Source organism: Salvelinus fontinalis, chromosome 9, assembly GCF_029448725.1.
Source record: "Salvelinus fontinalis isolate EN_2023a chromosome 9, ASM2944872v1, whole genome shotgun sequence".
Lineage (NCBI taxonomy): Eukaryota > Metazoa > Chordata > Actinopteri > Salmoniformes > Salmonidae > Salvelinus > Salvelinus fontinalis.
The window spans coordinates 29,366,683-29,389,080 of record NC_074673.1 but is presented as its reverse complement, the minus strand read 5'-3'; the positions used below and the strand labels follow the sequence as shown (position 1 = coordinate 29,389,080).

Here is a 22,398-nt window from a genome sequence, read left to right as displayed (position 1 = left end):
CCTGAGTGACGCAGTGATCTAAGGCACTGCATTTCAGTGCAAGAGGCGTCACTACAGTCCCTGGTTCGAATCCAGACTGTATCACATCCGGCCGTGATTGGGAGTCCCATACACTAAAAAGAAAAGGTTCCTGGAGTATCGTTTAGGGGTTCTTCAAATTGAAACTGTGGGGGAACCCCTGTAAGTTCTCCAAAGAACCCCTTTTAATGGATCCTCGAAGAACCTTTTGAATAACCTTTCTGGGTTACGTTTTTAACTACCCCCCTCCCCTATTAATAACAATAACCCTAATATTTTAGTTCTGTGTTTATTAGGATTTTAGTGGCATAGCAGAATAAAAAAATCTAAATATGAGGTAAACTCTGAGCAGAGCCCTAAGTCCAATGGGTATATCCTCTGGCATGTTGACATTAATGTGTTGATATTCTCCGTATTCATAGCCATAATGATTTTGCAGTGCATGGTGATGGAACAGGTTTCCTGTTATATTCATGTAACGGTTATGAAATGGTTAGCTAGTTAGCGGGTACGCGCTAGTAGCATTTCAATCAGTTACGTCACTTGCTCTGAGACTTAAGTAGTGTTGCCCCTTGCTCTGCAAGGGCTGCGGCTTTTGTGGAGCGATGGGTAACGACCGTGCTTCGTGGGCAACTGTTGTTGATGTGTGCAGAGGGTCCCTGGTTCGCGCCCGTGTCGGGGCGAGGGGACGGTTTAAAGTTATACTGTTACATTGATGCTGTTGACCCGGATCACTGGTTGCTGCGGAAAAGGAGGAGGTTGAAAGGGGGGTGAGTGTAACGGTTATGAAATGGCTAGCTAGTTAGCGGGTACGCGCTAGTAGCATTTCAATCAGTTACGTCACTTGCTCTGAGACTTAAGTAGTGTTGCCCCTTGCTCTGCAAGGGCCGTGGCTTTTGTGGAGCGATGGGTAACGACCGTGCTTCGTGGGCAACCGTTGTTGATGTGTGCAGAGGGTCCCTGGTTCGCGCCCGTGTCGGGCGAGGGGACGGTTTAAAGTTATACTGTTACATTCATCAGAGGTGTTGGGAGGGCGAAGTCTGTGAATCCAATTTTTTTTTAATGATACAGATGATTAACAAAATATGCACACAATACTATTCATACCTTGATTTTTGTGATGAATGTGAATGAAAAAAACTTTTAATAATGGTTTTCATACACATACCTTGTCCATAATGTAGAGGCCTATGGGATATTCATTGAAGAGGTAAGGGAGGAGGATGGTAAATGTGATCTGCATAACATACCAATAGCAATTGACATACAGTTGAAGTCGGAAGTTCACATACACTTAGGTTGGAGTCATTAAATCAAATTTTTCAACCACTCCAGAAATGTCTTGTTAACAAACTAGTTTTGGCAAGTCGGTTAGGACATCTACTTTGTGCATATCACAAGTCCTTTTTCCAATAAATGTTTACAGACAGATTATTTCACTTATAATTCATTGTATCACAATTCCAGTGGGTCAGAAGTTTACATACATTAAGTTGACTGTGCCTTTAAACAGCTTGGAAAATTTCAGAAAATGATGTCATGGCTTTAGAAGCTTCTGTTAGGATAATTGACATCATTTGAGTCAATTGGAGGTGTAACTGTGGATGTATTTCAAAGCCTACCTTAACTCAGTGCGTCTCTTTGCTTGACATCATGGGAATATCAAAAGAAATCAGCCAAGGCCTCAGAAACAAATTGTAGACCTCCACAAGTCTGGTTCATCCTTGGTGGCAAATTTCCAAACGCCTGAAGGTACCACGTTCATCTGTACAAACAATAGTATGCAAGTATAAACACCATGGGACCACGCAGCCGTCATACCGCTCAGAAAGGAGACGCGCTCTGTCTCCTAGAGATGAGTGTACTTTGGTGCAAAAAGTGCAAATCAATCCCAGAGCAACAGCAAAGGACCTTGTGAAGATGCTGGAGGAAACAGGTACAAAAGTATCTATATCCACAGTAAAACTAGTCCTATATCGACATTACATGAAAGGCCGCTCAGCAAGGAAGAAGCCACTGCTCCAAAACCGCCATAAAAAATCCAGACTACGGTTTGCAACTGCACATGGGGACAAAGATCGTACTTTTGGAGAAATGTCCTCTGGTCGGATGAAACAAAAATAGAACTGTTTGGCCATAATGACCATCGTTATGTTTGGAGGAAAAATGGGGAGGCTTGCAAGCAGAAGAACACCATCCCAACCGTGAAGCACGGAGGTGGCAGCATCATGTTGTGGGGGTGCTTTGCTGCAGGAGGGACAGGTGCACTTCACAAAATAGATGGCATCATGAGGCTGGAAAATTATGTGGATATATTGAAGCTACATCTCAAGACATCAGTCAGGAAGTTAAAGCTTGGACAATGACCCCAAGCATACTTCCAAAGTTGTGGCAAAAGGGCTTAAGGACAACAAAGTCAAGGTATTGGAGTGGCCGCCACAAAGCCCTGGCCTCAATCCTATAGAAAATGTGTGGGCAGAACTGAAAAAGCATGCGCGAGCAAGGAGGCCTACAAACCTGACTCAGTTACACCAGCTCTGTCAGGAGGAATGGGCCAAAAAAGCTTTTGGAAGGCTACCCGAAACATTTGACTCAAGTTAAACAATTTAAGGCAATGCTACCAAATACTAATTGAGAGTATGTAAACTTCTGACCCACTGGGAATGTGATGAAAGAAATAAAAGCTGAAATAAATCATTCTTTCTACTATTATTCTGACATTTCACATTCTTAAAATAAAGTGATCTAACTGACCTAAAACAGGGCATTTTTACAAGGATTTGTGGAAACCGAGTTTAAATGTATTTGGCTAAGGTGTATGTAAATTTCCGACTTCAACTGTCCCTTTGTATGCCTCCTTGTCTGTATACCTGCAGACACAGACCCAAAAGTGAGCAGTTCAGTCATCTGCTTGCAATACATATAGCCTTCAACATACTCTTACCTCTTTGTTGATTGGTATACATTGAAATGTGTCCATTTTCTGTTTTAGAAAGATTGGCACAAATATGAAAAGATAGATGGTATTATTATGAAACAAAATCAATTTAGATCATTCAAGGGACAAACCTTAAATTGAGGAGATCTTAACATTTTTCAGTTAAGTGCCTGCAACCTGCCGTTCTTTCAAATCAAAATGTTTCAATTGGGCAGTTAGGTTCCTGCAAGAACCCCCATCAACTAAGGAGGTTCCTCGATGAACCCCACCTCGGGTTCTTGGAAGAAACTTTTGGGGGGAATTTTCAGTGCCAAGAACCCAAAGGTTCTTCGAATAACTTTGAGGCTCTTAGAAGAACCCTTGTTGAACCCCTAATTTTTAGTGTAGGGTGGTGCATAATTGGCCCAGCGTCGTCCAGGTTTGGCCAGGGTAGGCTGTCATTGTAAATAAGAATTTGTTATCAACTGACTTGTCTAGTTAAATAAAGGTTAAATACATTTAAAAAAAATATCCGCCGGATATTGGGGCGCAGATATTGGGGCGCAGGAAACCCCCCAAAGAAAAAGAATTGCAGCACCCCCAAACTACTTCCGGCGGCTATGTTTTCAGTGCATGTCTGTGGTGCTGTGTGGTGTGTGCCAGTGCGAATGGGATGTTGCCCGAGGAGAGAGAGCGTGGCATTTCAGCAGAAGGTATAAAACAATGACAGACAGACTAATTACATCACCAATTCGAAACATAACTTGTAGCAGTTCTCTCGCTAGGGGAGGACGGCTCATGATAACAGAATGGGATCTATGGAATGGAATCAACCACATGGGAAAGACGTTTAATTCCATTCCATTTACTCCATTCCAGCCATTATTATCCACTGACATATATACACAGTGCATTCAGAACTTATTTAGACCCATTGACTTTTTCACATTTTGTTACGTTACAGCCTTATTCTGAAGTAGATTCAATTAATTGTTTTACTCACCAATCTACATGCAATACCCCATAATGACATTTCTGCAAATGTGTATATATATAAAAAAAATGTTTCCATTGATCATCCTTGAGATGTTTCTACAACTACAACCTGTTGTAAATTCAATTGACTGGACAATATTTGGAAAGGCACACACCTGTCTATATAAGGTCCCACAGTTGACAGTACGTCAGAGCAAAAACCAAGCCTTGAGGTTGAAGGAATTGTCCGTAGAGCCCCGAGACAGATGTGTCGAGGCACAGATCTGAGGAAGGGTACCAAACAATTTCTGCAGCATTGAACGTCCCCAAGAATACAGTGGCCTCCATCATTCTTAAATGGGAGAAGTTTGGAACCACCAAGACTATTCCTAGAGCTGGCCGCCCAGCCAAACTGAGCAATCGAGGGAGAAGGGCCTTGGTCAGGGAGGTGACGAAGAACCCGATGCCCACTCTGACAGAGCTCCAGAGTGCCTCTGTGGAGATGGGGGAACCTTCCAGAAGGACAACCATCTCCGCAGCACTCCACCAATCAGGTCTTTATGGTAGAGTGGCCAGACGGAAGCCACTCCTCAGTAAAAGGCACATGACAGCCTTCTTGTAGTTTGCCAAAAGTCACCTAAAGGACTCTTAGACCATGAGAAACAAGATTTTCTTGTCTGATGAAATCAAGATTGAACTCTTGGCCTAAAAGCCAAGCTTCACATCTGGAGGAAACCTGGCACCATCCCTACGGTGAAGCATGGTGGTGGCAGCATCATGCTGTGGGGATGTTTTCAGTGGCAGGGACTGGGAGACTAGTCAGGATCAAAGGAAAGATGAACGGAGCAAAAGTACAGAGACCCTTGATGAAAACCTGCTCCAGAGCGCTCAGGACCTCAGACTGGGGCGTAGGTTCACCTTCCAACAGTACAACGACCTTAAGCACACAGCTAAGACAGCACAAAAGTGGCTTTGGGACAAGTCTCTGAATGTCCTTGAGTGGCCCAGCCAGAGCCCGGACTTGAACCTGATCAAACATCTCTGGGGACCTGAAAATAGCTGTGCAGCAACGGTCCCCATCCATCCTGACAGCGCTTGAAAGGATCTGCAGAGAAAATTGGGAGAAAATCCCCAAATACAGGTGTGCAAAGCTTGTAGCGTCATACCCAAGAATACTCAAGGCTGTAATCGCTGCCAAAGTTGCTTCAAAGTACTGAGTAAAGGGTCTGAATATTTATGCAAATATGTTTTTTTGTATTTAAACATAAGCAAAAAAATCTAAAAACCTGCTTTTGCTTTGTCATTATGGAGTATTGTGTGTAGATTGAGGGGAAAATACCATTTAATCATTTTTAGAATGAGGCCGTAAAGTAACAAAAGTCGACGGTTCAGATTTTTTGTTGTTGTAAATACATGTTTTTTAAATGTTTTTTCGGCCTACATGCTGATGATGAGCTCTATTGCTGCTGGGTTTGGTCTACTTAGTTCATGGACTATCCCTCTACTCAAATAGTTTTTGTTCTTTTTTAAGATTGGAGTGTCTTGCTTCCTCTTTCATCTCTGCTGACACTACACATGCCAGTTCTCATATGTGATTTAGCAGGGGTTAAATTAGGCTGCCAAATGAGATCCAAGCAGAGCTGAGCCCTGTACTTTTGGTTATGCAAATTTCACCAACAACAATAGCCAATGAAAAATTGTCCAGATAAAATTTTGCTCAGCCAAAATGCACTTTTAACCAACAGCAAAATCAGACCACCCCATAGCTTACCTATTCAATTGGATCAGCTTGTGGCTGTGTGTGTATATATATATATTTTTAATTTCAGGACCCTGTCTTCGAAGATAATTTGTAAAAATCCAAATAACATCACAGGTCTTCATTGTAAAGGGTTTAACCACTGTTTCCCATGCCATAAACAATCAATGAACGTGTACCTGTGGAACGGTCGTTAAGACACTAACAGCTTACAGACAGTAGGCAATTAAGGCCACAGTTATGAAAACTAAGGACACTAAAGAGGTCTTTCTACTGACTCTGAAAAACACCAAAAGAAAGATGCCCAGGGTCCCTGCTCATCTGTGTGAACGTGCCTTAGGCATGCTGCAAGGAGGCATGAGGACTGCAGATGTGGCCAGGGCAATAAATTGCAACGTCTGTACTGTGAGACGCCGAGACAGGACGGACAGCTGATCATCCTCGCAGTGGCAGACCACGTGTAACAACACCTGCACAGGATCGGTACATGCGAAGATCACACCTGCGAGACAGGTACAGGATGGCAACAACAACTGCCTGAGTTACACCAGGAACGCACAATCCCTCCATCAGTGCTCAGACAGTCCAGCCTCTCTCAGCCTATTGCGGACAAAGGGCTTGTAGGCCTGTTGTAAGGCAGGTCCTCACCAGATATCACCGGCAACAATGCCGCCTATGGGCACAAACCCACCGTCGCTGGACCAGACAGGACTGGCAAAAAGTGCTCTTCACTGACGAGTCGTGGTTTTGTCTCACCAGGCGTGGTCGGATTTGCATTTATCGTCGAAGGAATGAGCGTTACACCGAGGCCTGTACTCTGGAGAGGGATCGATTTGGAGGTGGAGGGTCCGTCATGGTCTGGGGCAGTGTGTCACAGCAGGCAATCTCAACGCTGTGCGTTACAGGGAAGACATCCTCCTCCCTCATGTGGTACCCTTCCTGCAGGCTCATCCTGACATGACCCTCCAGCATGACAATGGCACCAGCGATACTGCTCGTTCTGTGCGTGATTTCCTGAAAGACAGGAATGTCAGTGTTCTGCCATGGCCAGCGAAGAGCCAGGATCTCAATCCCATTGAGCACGCCTGGGACCTGTTGGATCGGAGGGTTAGAGCTAGGGCCATTCCCCCCAGAAATGTCTGAGATGTTGCAGGCGCCTTGGTGGAAGAGTGGGGTAACATCTCACAGCAAGAACTTGCAAATCTGGTGCAGTCCATGAGGAGATGCATTGCAGTACTTAATGCAGCTGGTGGCCACACCAGATACTGACTGTCACTTTTGATTTTGACCCCCCCTTTGTTCAGGGACACATTATTAAATTTCTGTTAGTCACATGTCTGTGGAACTTGTTCAGTTTATGTATCAATTGTTGAATCTTATGTTCATACAAATATTTACACATGTTAAGTTTGCTGAAAATAAACGCAGTTGACAGTGAGAGGACGTTTCTTTTTTTGCTGAGTTTATACTTCATGTGATGTGACAAGCAGGTATAGTGACAGGTGGAAAGCCATTTCTTCAGCGATGTCCAGTGTAGGCCTACATACAGGTTCCATGTTAGTGGCTAATGCTACTTCCGGACATTGCGCACAGCATTCAGACCAATTATGCTGATGCTATGCATTGGCCAATGAGAGGCTTTGGCCAATGAGAGGCTCCCCCTGGGAGCACGTTTTGGTGTTTGCCCAAGCTCTACTCAGCTGATTGAAATAACCAACTCAAGCTTTGATTATTTTAAAATCAGCTGTGTAGTGCTAGCTTGGGGAAAAAACTAAATGGGGGGGGGGGGGGGGCAGGACAGGACAGTTTGGGAAACCCTGGTTTTGCTCACATAATTTAAAAGTATGCATTAAGGTGTTTGTAATAGAATAAACATGGCAAGAACTAAATATGGATTTCTATAGCGTCCAAAATAAAAACAATTACAAGTGGGGAAATGCCAAGATGAAAGGCACGGTGGCTTCAAAACAGCAACCCTTCAGTCATCTAGTGTATACATAAAATCATTGGTTCAGACCATAGACATTAAAACCAGGTTCAGACCATGGGTGAACAGACTGCAAACTGATTGGCTGAACACGATACCCAACATCTGGAAGAAGCGTTAGCCACTAGCAAGGTGGTGGAAAATTGTGTTTTATTAAGACAGTATGCATCATTTTCCAAATTTTCACTAAAATCTAGTTGAGGAAAACGGACACCTTTGCAGCCTAAATGAAGGATGTTCTATGTACGAGCCGAGCGCCGGAGAACACAAGTGTATTACAGGCTGGGCAGATTACAGTTGGACGTCAGATGACAAACGACATCAGGAATAATAGCTCCATCGTGCAGACAGTTGGGCTGCTCCTTGACAAGAAACTTACTTTGAAAGGCCTAAGCATCCATCAGTGACGTCACCTAACCCCCAGCTCTCCCATCCGTACCAAAGAAAAGAGAGAACAAGCAACATACTTAAAAATCAGGAAAAGTTATTTATTCTAAGAAATGTACAGTATAGAAAATACGTTGTCTATTTCCAAAATAATCTGTCATAAGAACTTGTGAACATAAAACTGGAACATACGGGGCCTTTTTGATGCCGCCATGCTACGGCGGTAAATGTCTACTGCTTAAAACAACCAGACATCACATGTATATTAAAAACAAGTAAAAAAATGTACAAAATGTAAAAGAGCAAATAAATATGATTCACATTTAATCCAATCTAGACATTTTACTAGTGCAGACAAACTGGATGACAGCAGAGTAGAGGCATACAGACTTCCATGTCTTGTGCAGTCAACACAGAGACAAAGCTGCATAATAGTATCACAACCACAGACCATTTACAACTACACTGTCCTTCATACATGGACAGCGCAAGTGAACATCCTACCTCCGAGAAGACCTCATCTAGCTAATACTAAAAATGAAAATTCCCTAGTAAGTAAAACGGCAATACATCCTTGTACAGAATCGTGGGACAACTTTTGTCTCACAGCTAGTATTTTCCTATATTCATCCCTCCTTGAGCACATTTCCTTTTAATGCCATAGATGTCTATCAATGAGGGCACTACGTTGCCAGCTCTATGCTGTCTAACACGTATCCAATAGAAGCACAGGGCTCAGGTTGTCTAGACTCACCTGTGGCAGGAAGGCATGCAATCTATACAGCTGGTAAGATGAGATCATATATAAAAGAGCCCTTTTCTGTCGACCTCAGACATATGCCCAATCATTCACCACACCCCCGAGTGACACAAGTAACCTTACAATCAAAGGTCTCATGGAAGGGAAAAGTATACATAGTCATGAGCTTTTGTAGCAAAGTAGTATAAGGCCATGTGTGTGCTGGGGTCTGAGTAAGTGAATGACTGAGTAGAGGGACCTAGTGGATGCCAGAGGACTGGCTATGAGGTAGATTCATTTGTTGTCATCGCTATACCTGTGGGGTTCACAGGTGCAACATGGATTTAAGATGGGGAAGACTTCAATTCACACAGATAAATTGTTGATAGACGCATCACTCGCCGATGCATGGTGGCAATGACAAAAGCTACAATATAAAAAAATAAAAATAAAAACCCAAACAGAAATAAAATGGGTTGACAGTAAGCAAGACCGCCATTGTCACAAAGAGGACCAAAAATAACACAGAATCTTGCAAAAACAATATTGGTTTATCAGTTGTCACAAAATTAGGTTAATTAATGTCACTATTCCAGTCATATTTTCTTGTGGTGCTTCTCCTTCAAATAATTCATTAAAATACCCGTATAGAACTGTACACCCTGAGGACATATTAAGTTCATTGAATTGGGGAGGAGGAAGCACTGACGTAAAGAAATAATCACGCATGGGATTGTGGACAATCTTTACCGTTCAAAGTAAAATAAACACCACAAATAAATGAGCTACAATAGGATTACCATTTTAGGTGACATTTTTCAACAAAATGTATGGAATGCAATACATGACATTGAAACAAATAAAAATAATTGGGCTGGAAGGGTGACAACATGAATATAGAAAAACAAATACATCAATTGTTGATTCTAACTCTTGTTCACTTTGTGTGTATGTGCATATGCCAACCAGCCGAGCACATGGAAGTGTGGTGAACCAACCCACAAAAGACCCCAGTTTTTCTGACAGAGGACACCTACAGTGAAGAGTTATACTTAATATATATTCATATATACACACACGGTAACAAGCACCAACAAAGAATCCAAGGCCACTAAATTCCAGTAGTTGTAGACTATCCCTAGTGCATAGCAGAGAAGGCTCTCTGCAGGTCTGAAATAAAATACATTCTCATAGTGAAGGCAGTTTTGAAGGATGCATAAAATTACACCGGAACAGCAAAAAGCTGTGTTTTAGTCGAGTTGGAAATGGACAAAAAAACTCCTTCTCAGAACGTTTTCCTTTTTTCCGACAGGCAATCCTCCATCATCTTCTGTCCCTTCACATGGCGGGGCTCCTGTGCTGTTCATCTATCTACATATATTGAACTCATTCACACATACATTCAACATGAAGGAAACAAAGGCAACTGCGAGGCATATGTGTGTGTGTGTGTGTGTGTGTGTGTGTGTGTGTGTGTGTCGACAGGGTTCTGATGACGGCTTCTCTACAGTCTCAAAGGACCTCCTTTTCTACACCTGAGTCTAAAAACATTTGGAGACGAAAACGAAAAAACACAAAGAAACACCAGTGCTCTCCTCTTACCAGACCAGCTCCTTTTGTCCATAGAGAGGCTCTAAGAAGACCAGACTGGAGGTCCATAGAGAGCTATAGACAAGAGGGAGAGCCTTCTCCAGACAAATCCAGTGTGAGAGAAAATAATTTAAAAAGGTCAAACAGAGCACCACAATCAGACCATATCAATAGACCACTTAAAGCCTGTGTTTACACAGGCAGACAAATTCTGAGTCCAACCAGCCTGCAGACAGAGAAGCAGGGTCTCCAGATGTTCTTGCTGGCCAGGCCTAGAGGGAGGGACCAGCTGTAGAGTCTGAACTTGACTGGGAGTCCACAGGCATGAAGACAGACAGGGCCATGTCTCTGCAGAGGCAGTCTCAGTGAGGGTTCCACACAAAGCAGACAGACATCCCCAGGGGCAAAGAACTCATTCTCTAAAGAGATTCTCAAATAAATGTGTCTCCATTGCCTGCATCACTCTGCACATGTCTTGTCTGATGCAATGGGAGCCCTACTTACTGGTGCCCTCGAACACAGACAGAGGACAGACTCCATTTTGAACCGCTCCGCAGCAGAGAACATCATGGTTCCGACAGCAGTCACATTTAAAGTCTTAAGACAGGAGATACACAGGCAAGCACACAGGTTGTCGTCATGAATGATATGCAGGCACCAATTTGTGTAAAGGTTTTGTTGCATTTGTCCTTTACCTGAATTGTGGAGAAAAGGAATGAAACAAGAATATCAATCATTGAAACTAGGACTGTGGCGGTCATGACATTTTGTCAGCCGGTGATTTTCACGCAAATAACTGCCGGTAATTAACAAACACATTGAGTATCTCCTGGCTTCCACACAGTCTGATGTGGACCTTTCAAACATCTACATTTAAAAAAATCTAACAAATCTATTTAATACAGCCTACACCATCACAATAAATCCATTATTTATTTTAGACAGGTCTAAAGAAACATGATACGAAGAAAATGTAGTCTATTTCAAAAGAACAGAACAGCATACTGAGTTGTCCTTATGTTAGGCCCTGATACGGCTGTGGGCTACACTAGTTCATTTAGCAGACAATATTTGCTTAGAATTCCGTGGCATTATTTTATAGTATGAAGAATACAATAGAAAGGATATTTCCTCCAAACGATTTGAGGGAGGGCGCATATGCGGCTATTCTGTGTTGAGCGGTTAACAAAGAAACAGGTGCTCCTATATGCTTCATTTAGAGTTATTTATGCAACTTTAGTTGTGATACGAACATTGGGCAAAATGTTTTGATTTTTAATACATTCTAAGGCTGCATGATGCGACTATTGATGATCTGAAAAAAGTTTCATGAAAGGCATGAGCTCTGCTTAGTTTTTTTGCACAGGCTGTATACATTTCATCAGTCTCTCATTCACAATTTAACAAGCACTTGATAATACCTCAAATTTCCTGGATGCATCCCCTTTGTGTGACCGTAATGCCCTCTAAAAGAATCCATGCCTTATGGCCAGTGGCCGTTGTGTCCTTGGGCGGAATATAATAATTATAATTCCCTTCTCTAGGCTGCATGCTCCGAAGCACCTCTTACTCACCTCAAATCTTATTAGCCAATGCCCGTCACGTGATCGGGTCCTTCTCACAGTCTACAAGTGAAGACACACATCGGGGACGCAACTGCACGTGTTCTTATCAAATGCCGAGGCGCATATTGAAGACGTTGGAAGAACTGTCCATATTTACTTTTTGTCAGCCAACATAATGAGTAGGCCTAACGACCAAATACTTATTTACCACCATAATTTGCAAATAAATTCATGAAAAATCCTACAATGTGATTTTCTGGATTTTTCCCCCTCATTTTGTCTGTCATAGTTGAAGTGTACCTATGATGAAATTTACAGGCCTCTCTCATCTTTTTAAGTGGGAGAACTTGCACAATTGGTGGCTGACTAAATACTTTTTTGCCCCACTGTATGCCAGGTAGGGTTTACACCCGTTGTAAATAGGATTAATGTGCTTAAGTGGCCAAATAACATCTTTAAAATTAAGTTGTGATACAAACCGTATCAAAACATAAAGGTCTATGGGCTAGGCTGCATGAGGTGTGTGACTATGATTTGAAAAAGTTGAGAAAAAAAAGGCAGGAGCTGTGTCTTGCCTTACTGCACACAAGCTGGGCATCATTCAGGTAGGCTACCGCACGGCAAGCGGTACCGGAGTGCTAGGACCAAAAGGCTCCTCAACAGCTTCTACCACCAAGCCATAAGACTGCTGAACAATTAATAAAATCGCCACTGGACAATTTACATTGATGGACCCCCCCCCCCATTTTTTGTACACTGCTGCTACTCGCTGTTAATTATCTATGCATAGTCACTTCACCCCCACCTACATGTACAAATTACCTCAACTAACCTGTACCCCCGCACACGGACTTGGTACCGGTGCCCCCTGTATATAGCCTCGATATTGTTATTCTTATTGTGTTACTTTTTATTTTAGTCAACTTGGTAAATATTTTCTTAACCAACAGTGCAGCTCAAGAAGAGTTAAGGGCTTGTAAAGTAAGCATTTCACGGTAAAGTCTACACTTGTTGTATTCGGCGCATGTGACAAATAAAGTTTGATTTGATTTTGATATCGATTCACAAGTGATAATATATCATTCACAACCGATAGGCTAATATTGTCACCCATCAGATTGTTCTTGAATTAATCTTGTCTTTACATATAATAAATAATATGTGAGAAATTTGTTTTGATTTAAAATTGACCATTATCATGCACCCGTTTCGAAACAGGGGCAGGGGTTCATTTTCATGCTAGGTAGGCTATACTCTTGTTGTAAAGCGAAGCAATGTGCTTAATATTAGGAAAGTTGAGAAAATATAGTAGGCCTAGCCTATAGAAAGCTGATGGGATCCTCTTCTTAATAAAGGCCACCAAAACGATGTTCTCACACAATTGCATAGCCTATAGAAATGTTGCGCAATTGTTTGATTTTCAATTACATTTGAATTGATGTCAGAGTGATTAGAGGGACAATAGAGTGCTGAGGACCAGGCAGTTAGCAAGTTTGGTTGGCTACTAATGACCATCAGCAGCATCAGAGCTTGGAGAAGCCTGGTTACGGTGACTAAACAGTTACGTGGAATTTAACTGCGGTCATGACTCGTGACCGCCGATTTATCAGTAATACGGTCACCGTAACAGCCCTAACTGAAACATGTGATTTATTGAACTATTGATTGGTGAAATCTGTTATGAATGTATTGTAATGTTTTTAAAATGTACAACTGCCTTAATTTTGCTGGACCCCAGGAAGAGTAGCTCCTGTCTTGTCAGCAGCTAATGGGGATCCATAATAAATACAAAATATACCCTTAAAATAGTCACTTACCCTGCTTCCACAGAGTTGCTCAAACTCCCTGTTTACTGCTGGGACCACTGGGAGACATCGTCTGCTGCCTACAAGATGACATTAGATAAAACACCAATAACCTATTTTCAATCATATTTTCTGCACGGAATCCTATTGAGATCAATGTCTCTTATGCAAAAAAGCCCTGCAAGGGAATGAACAGTTAGAATCTTTAGCGTAGCTCTTTCTTACCCTGGGTGAAGAAAGTGTTCAGGCCCCAGGCCTCTCTGCTGGACCGTCATGCCTTGGAAGTGGCCTTCAGTCTGGGGGTGTCTGTAAATGGCCATGCGAGTCTGTCCCGGGTGAAAGGGTAGGTGCTGGGGCCGCTGCAGGGCCTCCATGAGGTGGGGGTGGGGTCTCTGGGGAGTGTAGTGTCCACTAGGATAGCCAGGCTGGCTAGGGTATGGAGGCCGAGAAATCATGTGGGGGGGTGGGGCCCCACCCTGCTGCATCCCAGGATGCACTGCTCGGGGGTCGTACAGGAAGTTGGCCACTTGAGGCAGGGGCTGGGAACTCCAGCGGCGTGCGGCAGCGTTGTGGCTGTCCAGGTCCAGGATCTCTTTCGGGCTCTCTGGCCGCTCTGAGCTCTCCTCCACCCGAGCATGCTGAGGCTTCATTGGGCTGCCAGCCTCCCTGCTCTCCTTCCCCGCAGAGCCTCCATGGAGGCCCTCGGGCAGGAGACTTGGGGACATCAGGCTGACCCCGGAGCCCTCAGAGCCCAGGGGGGAGCCGATGCTGCTGCCCTCCTTCAGGCACCCATTGACCTTGGCACTGGCTGCAGGCAGGTAGGTGTTGGAGGGCATGGGGTGGCGAGGCTGGTATTGCTGCTGCCTATGCCACTCCTCAGGTGGGTAGCCCCCCCGGCTGTTGCCCTGGGGCTGGGGGTATAAGTGTTGCTGCTGGTACTGGGGGTACATATTGGTGTGGCCCTGGAGATGCTGCTGCTGGGCCATGTGGTATGGATAGGCAGCTCCTTGCTGGTGGTAGGTAGGGTAGCCGGCAGGGTTATGGTTTGGGTTCATGGTCTGGGGCATAGCTTGGTTTGGGTAAGGCTGACGATTTGAAGGGGGCATGGGCCTGCCCATAGGTTGACCATAGTGTGGATGTGCTGGGCTGCCCATGGCTCCAGCAACCTGGCCCGGAGAGTGGGGAGGCATGGCTGGGATGTGACCAGGTGCTGGTCCCCTTGGCCCCAGACTGCCCTGGTTACCCAACTGTGTCTGTTGCACCTTGGGACTGAACGACTGTTGTTTATAGATGCTGTTGGGAGGTCCAGACTTCATCATCATGCTGGGGTTACCAGAGCTGCCTCCAGAATCCCTTCTGCTAGTGGGCTCGCTGGGCCTCTGGTCTCCATGGTCGGCTGGGCTGGGCTGGGGAGGCAGCTGGGACACAGGGTGGCTGGGGGGCAGGGAGGTGAAAGGGGCTGGCTGTGGTGGACCAGGGCCAGGCTGGGCCCCCTGGGGGGCGCATTTTGGCATTCCATGCATGGGGCTTAGCTGCGGACCACGTTGAAGGGGATTCTGAGCCACATGTGGAGGTGTGTTCTGAGGGTTTTGTGATCCTTGCTGTGGGGCTTTCTGACTGATATGTTGAAGGATGTTTTGTTGCTGTGCATTCTGGATCATGTGTTGATGGGCGTTCTTAGGGTGAGGGGCATTCTCTGGGATTTGCTGAGTGGGGATCTGGGTTATATGCTGTGGAGCATTCTGGGAGTGCGGAGAGTTCTGGGAGTGAGGTGAATTTTGGGGGTGTGGAGGAGGAACAATGGAAGGGTTGTTCTGTTGAGTGGGAGTCTGGCAGACAGACTGTACTCTTCTCTCCCCCTCCTGGTTGTCGGTTGTCTCTGAGCTCTGTGGGTGTCCCGGCCCAGACACAGCCTGCTCCCCGGTCCCGCTACCCCTCTCCTGTGATCTGCCCAAGTTTGGAGCCGAGGGGCTCTGCATGCCCCCAGTGGGGCGACTGGGAGGCTCTGTGGGACGATCCTGTTCAGACTGGAAGGGGGTTATCCGTGTTCCTGCATGGTTGTTGTTGGTTGTTATGTGATCTGATGTGAACTCTGTTAGGACAGAGAATATAGAGGAAGGATGTTACAGTGAACACAAAGGATCCATTTGTAGAACATCTGAGTTTATGCCTCTACAGACGGAGAACATGTCCTATTACATTTCAAGACAGACTCAAAATTAACACCATCTTTGATTATTTTTGTTCGAGAAATGTTTAGGGTTTGTCCTTTATATAAAACATATTCTTGCTAGTGTAGCTGCAGTGTGATGACATGTCATCTCAGTTCCACCCTCAAAGCAAGCCGCTAGACTTCATTGAAGTGATGAATATTTAATTAGTCACTTACTGTGAAAAATGATTACCATCACATTGCAAAGAGATGAGGGGAGAGGGTTTGCTTATGAAATATAGTCAGAACTTCAGACAACTCTGAATATTATTTTTTTTGGAGGTAAACGAGGATCCAAGTTGATTTTCATAAAGCTTAGAGGGAGAGTTGTAAAGAAAAGAAGATCATTCCTACCTTTGGGCTGCATGTCTGCGTGATGGGCAGGCTGGCTATCTGGGCCATCGTCTCTGGCAGGACGCAGCAGCTGAATTTCAGGGGGGGGGGGGTGCTGCGAGGGCTGAGCTTGAGTTGGTGCGCTGCCAACTCCCTGTGGGGGCTGCTGCTGAAGGTTGCCCATGAGCTGGCGTGAGGAGCCAGCAGGGAGTCCGGTAGAGGAGGCAGACAGCTGCTGCAGGGCAATCATCTCTGGGCTCTCCAGCATGGAGGCCAGACGCTGCCGTGAGTCCTGATGAGGCATGGGAGGGCGCAGGGCCATGGGCCCCGGGGAGGTGCTGATGCCACAGGGCATCCTGTACTGGCTAGTCGGGGGTGGGGGGTACCCTCCAGGGCCACCAGGCTGCTCTGGCCAGGGTTTGGGGCCCATGGGACGTGGACCCCCATGGAAATAGGGGTGCTGCTGGTGGTTAGCCATATTCTGCTCCTGCATCCCAGGTCCACTGGGCCTCTGCTGGCCTTGGTGGTTCATCCCTGACCACATGCTAGGAGGCACGCCCATGCCTGGAAGGAAGGCAGGGTAGTTGTGTTGTGGTGGGACGTCAGGCCCGGGGTAACGGTTCCCTCTGGGGTGCATGGGGTGGCCGTCGGTGTGCTGGCGGGACGAGTACATGTTGCCTTCGGGCGTGGGGGTGCAGAGGCCCCCAGACTGGAGGGCCACAGGGCGGGGGCCCAGTGAGGGGCCGTGGGTGGGACCCATGTAGGGGTGTTGCTGCTGGTGGTGCTGGGGACGGAGAGGCCGGCCATCAGGCCCCACCTGGTATCTAGGACCAATGTGGTGACCATCCCTCAGGTGTGGCTGGAATACAAGGACGTCTATCAGTATGTCTGCATAGCAGCAAATATAACCAACCAACGGTGACAGAGCAGGAACACACAAAAGATTGTTCAGCTAGAGCACACTGTGTGAGCAGAGCAGATAACAAGATAGTTCCTCATCAAATATGTGAAAACTCCATGGGATCGTTTTCTTAGCTGATCTCACCTGCATGTTGTAATGTTGAGGCATGTGGTGAGCATTGGGGTCTCCAGGCCGGGGCATGTGTCCCTGTCCAGGGTGAGGGTAGGCGTAGCGGGGGTCCATGGCCATCCTCTGACCATACATGTGTGGACCGTGGGCACCAGGTGGGTGCTGAAGCTGCTGCAGAATGGATGACAGTTCACTATCTCATGTCTAAAATGTCCCGCATTTATCTGTCCTTATCTAAAACTACTCTTTTAACTGTTTTTCTCTTTATTAACTCCTACTGAAGTACTAAAGCACTATCTCCTATGTGAAATATTGTTTTGACATGCATGGCCTCCCTTTAAGCCTAAACAAGAACTACATATCAAATAAGCGTTCCTAGCTACCTGCTGTGCTCGGTGGTATAGATTCCCAGGGTGGGGTTGTCCATGGGGCATGCTGTGGGGGTGTGGGTGCCTGTTGGCCCAGTGGGTGGGAGGGGGAGGCTGGGCCACCTTGTTCCCCTCCTCCATGGCGGTGCTGCCCTTGCCCCCTGGATGTGTCCGTTTGCGCGAGGCATGCTCAGTGGCTCGGCCCAAGCGCTCTGGCCCCGCCTGTTTGGCGCCTTTGCTCCGCCTCTTCTCCTTGCGGTCTCTCTCACGGTCCTCACCACACACGTGGAACTCTTCGTCCGTGTCACCGTCCTCCGACGGCAAGTGCTTGAGCAGGGCTCGGCTGAAACAGCGCTCCAGGGACTCCGCCATGATGCTGTACTCTGCCGAAAAACACAGACAGGCACACAGGGCTCATTCATCTGGCCAGTTAAACAGAGATAGACACAAATATCAGAGTATCATCTGAACCCCATTGCATAGACACACCCCAGCGTTGGCCGGCAGGCTGACCAGCCCAGAGGGCCGTAGCGTGGTTGACCCCTGGGGAGACCATTCAGACAGATGGATGACTCCAGACAGGGGGCTTAGCTAGGAGCTGGAATGTCTCTCTGGCAGGCAGGCAGGGCCTGGTGCATTGGAGCACAGCTCAATCACTTCCCATTCATCACTGTCGAATCTGTGAGGGCCAGAGCCACATTACAGCCCAGCTCTCCCCCAAAATTCTCTCCTCCTCCACTTAATCAAATTGATCTATTTCACATTCATAATTGAAGTCCAAAGTCAATCCCCCAAAAAGTTTTTCAAGTGCTAGAGGCATTTGAGGGACAACATGCATGAGGTTAAGCTCAAAATGAAGTGTGTGTATTTACCACTGTCTTCCCCATTGTACTCAATGCAATTCTCAAACATGAGCTTCACGTCGGACACAAACTCCTCCTTGGCGATGTACTCCCCTTCATTCAACTTCCTCTCGATGGTGGACAGGTCCATCGGAGTCTGAGGAGAAATCAGGGCTAACGTAAATTGCTACTTGTGGAATGGATGACATCAAATTAAAATGTGAAAAAACGCATAACCGAGGCATCTAACCTTCATTTGACAAAGTTTGGACCCGTCTTTTTCACTGTGAGTTCGCTCACCTGAATGATCTCATTATAGTTGGGGGCATAGGATTCATCCACAGGCTCCAAGAAAGGCCAGGAGTCTTTGTGGGCTTTCAGGGCCTCCAACACTGTGGAGAACAGTTGTAGTCAGAACAGAGGCACCATCCTGGCTAACTGTCCAGAAGAGTCTGCAGCAGGTCAATATGCTTTACACATACAGATATGATACAATGATGATTGCATAGATGACAGGGCATATTCTTTTACTTTACCTTTGTACAACGCCGTATAATCATCATCAATTTCATAGCTGCAATAAAAGATTGAACATTTTCAAAACAAATCCACACAGATTACTCTCCATAAATGACCAGTACTCTAGTGTTGAGTGGTAGTGTGCTCTTACAACGCTTTCGTCCTGCGGGCACGTTGGATGGGTGAGTGGGGTTCCAGGTGCAGCAGTTCGGGGGGCAGGTCCTTCCCCTGGGATATCAACCAGGCTTTCTCCTCACGCAGCTTCCGCCGCCGCGCTCGCTCTGGGGGACACAGCAGACCACGGGAACCACAATGAATTACACACAACACCATGAGGAATAGTGCGCCAACGCTAGTGGTACTTCCTAGCCTCCTTACAGTTTCAAGGGCACTTGTTGCCCATCCGGCCATCTGCTGGTTCGCAGAGTCCATAAAAACCAGGCATAATATCACGAGAGACTGAAGGAGTTCAGAGAAGAGTGATTCATCAACCATCTTCTTTCAGGCATAGCTGATAAAAAGATGAGACAGAGGAGCACATATTGCTTTATCTTTCAACATGAAAGGCCGTCCCCTGCTGTGCGGATTAAAAGATGGAGGGTTGAGGCTCCAATCCACCCGAGACCAGGCAGCCCAGCCGGTCCTGCTGTTCATCTATAATACATTCATGAGGGTCGTTCAGCAGTTAATTAACCGTTGACAGATGACATCAGACGGAGGAAGAGTCTCTTGTGATTCAAAGGGCTCAACATTCCCACTCTTAGCCCAATGCGGCACAGATTAAATTTGATGACTTTTGCTACTCCGAATCTTCCTGCACCGCAAGAAATGCAGATGCAGATGAGCTTCTTGATGTACATAAATTGTCTGAAAAGCCACAGTAACACACTGTTACATGCAGACCACACCACTCGCGCGTGCATGTTGATTTTGTCCACCCACACCAGACGCGATCAGGACACGCAGGTAGAAATATCAAAATGAGAACCAACAATATTAATTTGGGGACAGGTCGAAAAGCATTAAACATTTATGTCAATTTAGCTAGCTAGCTTGTGTTGCTAGCTAATTTGTATTGGGATATAAACATTGGGTTGTTATTTTACCGATCAAGCAACTTTATGGACCAAATGTTAAAATCCTGTTGCTGCAGGATTATTTTGCTGTGACATTATAGGTCAAACTAAGATCCTACCCCGGTATAATTCACAACCAGAGGCAGTGGATCAGGCAACGGTACCGGCAATAAAAATGCAGAGGTGTGCGTGAGTTTGGCTGTCCTTTAGAATCCATCATGTTGTCTTTGATCCCGGAGTCCGTTAGTGTAACACTCTGAGCCTCACCCCGTCTACCCCTCCCAGCTCCACTACTCACCTTCCACAGCCTTGACTCTCTCCTGCTCCTCTCTCTGACGCTCCTCCCGAAGCAGCATCTCCTCCTCTCGTTTCTGCTCTGCCAGCAGGGCCTGCCTGTCCATGTCCACATCCCTCTGTTTCTGCTGCTCCACGTCAGCTATGGCCTGCAGCGTGTCCTGGATACACAGGAAACTATCAGTCCACTGGGTCTCACAGGAGACAGGACACACTAAGAACACCAAGAACCATCTATACACAAACACACAGCTGGTCTCACCTCCTCCTCTTGGCTCATGCGTTTCTCAGAGAGCCGGTAAGAGCTGCGTACTGGGGTGGGGTCCAGCAGCCTCTGCTTCTGTTCATTCTCCTGGAGAGGAAAAATAATCAAGATTAAAACACAAATAAGTGGGTTCGTTATTCACACTTGTAAAAAAATAAATCACACGCAGTCGCATTGATCAAGTAACGCTTCCACAGGAGCCAATACCCAAGCAGACCCTGGGGAATCCTCTGTGCTCTTCCAGCAGAGCTGTGAGGAGAGGGGGAGGGGTCACATGCCCTTGGGCGATTCAGGCTCTGTTCCTCCCCACCCCCTGACTACCCCAATTTAAACCCCACCCACCGCGCTACCCACCACCCAGGGGGTCTCTGACTAACCAAACTCCTCCATGCTCCCCGTGACATTAATAATCAAACGTTACAATTACCACTAAAAGCGGAGTGGGGGTGGGCTGTTTCTCATGTGTGTGTGTGTGTGTTAATTTGCAAACAGATCGTAGCATAGCCACTTCATGAAAAAGCCTATATTGCAGCAATCAGTAAGTAAGTTACATAATTTTTTTGTTTCCCAAATCGTGTCCATGAGTATCAAAATTGGTCGCAGAATACAACCTGTTAACATTTATACACAGCATCGAAGAAAAAACTACAGAAGGAAGCTGCAGTCAGAGCGGCGCCCTCTGGGCCAGGAAGTATCGATATCTATGTCAGGGAATTGGCTTGGTGCTTCCGTCAGAGCCCATCAGATGACCGGGCCTGTGAACACCACCAGGGCTAACTCCTTCCCCCTTTTAGAGTTCTGCCTGCCAGCAGCATGTGGACATGTTTGAGCAAGGCAGGTAGCTCCACTGGTGCTTATGGCCGCCTCCACCACAACTAGAGGGGGTGTCAAAGTGCTGAATGAGCTACAGCTCCCATCCCCCAGTCTTCTCTCTCTGCACCGCAGCACAAGCGTGTCCCGGGGCTCCTCTGTTCTGCATTACCCACAGCACTTAATCCCACACAGGAGATGGACTGCCTCTGGTGTCGCCACTTAAGTGGTCGACAATACTGCAGCGCATAGGGCCGTCAATCAAGAGGCTCCATCCCACCTCAAGGTGAGCGCCTGCCTCCCGCCAGCGCCCCCACCAAATGGCTGTGATGGCCAGGGCTGTGGACGGGAACTGGAGGAATCCACGCCTGTGTGCGCTCACACACGCTACACATATACAACTCAGACGCCTGCTCTGTACTTCCAGAGCCTGCACCCGGTGGGAAGGGAATGTTCAGCAGCTTGAAAACTGTGAATATGTCCAGAAAGATACCAGCCAGGCATGCTGGCCGTGAAGGACAGGTCACCATCGGGTGATCATTAGAGAATGACCCCATGCCGACAGAATGGCCAAAGGGCTTTAGACCGTCACAGACAGGCAGACTGTGTTGGGTTTCTATAGCAACAGGGCCAGTATGTGTTATCAGACAAGAGGACACTAGGAAATGGTGGGCTAGGGATAGCAGCCACCACCAATCAGAATGTGCTCGTCTCGCAACAGATATACTGTCTAACTACGTATACTCAAAGATAAATGAGTATGCAATGTCTTAAAAGGGCAGCATTTGAACAGTTAAAACATGGCGTCAATCTCCCAAGGCGAGTCTCATTCCCCAGAAGAAAAACTAGTGATAAATGAGCGTCCTCGGCCCCGACTGTCACGCCAGCAGCAGCTGCACACAGGGCA

At 46.4% G+C, this 22,398-nt stretch overlaps 1 protein-coding gene across 3 annotated transcripts in view; it reads right to left on the bottom strand.

Moving 5' to 3' along the window:
* Window positions 1-8,123: 8,123 nt before the first annotated feature.
* Window positions 8,124-22,398, bottom strand: part of LOC129862391 (chromatin remodeling regulator CECR2-like) — a 47,285-nt gene continuing 33,010 nt past the window's right edge. Inside the window, exons 8-19 of one of the 3 annotated variants that reach the window (XM_055934005.1) lie at window positions 20,679-20,768; window positions 20,421-20,577; window positions 19,198-19,327; window positions 19,064-19,101; window positions 18,828-18,919; window positions 18,558-18,684; window positions 17,701-18,068; window positions 17,333-17,485; window positions 16,309-17,146; window positions 13,968-15,834; window positions 13,755-13,822; window positions 8,124-11,067 (exon numbers count right to left, since the gene is read on the bottom strand). In XM_055934005.1, coding sequence (XP_055789980.1) covers window positions 13,774-13,822; window positions 13,968-15,834; window positions 16,309-17,146; window positions 17,333-17,485; window positions 17,701-18,068; window positions 18,558-18,684; window positions 18,828-18,919; window positions 19,064-19,101; window positions 19,198-19,327; window positions 20,421-20,577; window positions 20,679-20,768 — 3,909 coding nt within the window. In that variant the 3' untranslated portion in view covers window positions 8,124-11,067; window positions 13,755-13,773. Of the gene's footprint in view, window positions 11,068-13,754; window positions 13,823-13,967; window positions 15,835-16,308; window positions 17,147-17,332; window positions 17,489-17,700; window positions 18,069-18,557; window positions 18,685-18,827; window positions 18,920-19,063; window positions 19,102-19,197; window positions 19,328-20,420; window positions 20,578-20,678; window positions 20,769-22,398 lie in introns of all 3 variants that reach the window. The other 2 variants (XM_055934006.1, XM_055934004.1) reach the window with 2 other exon arrangements.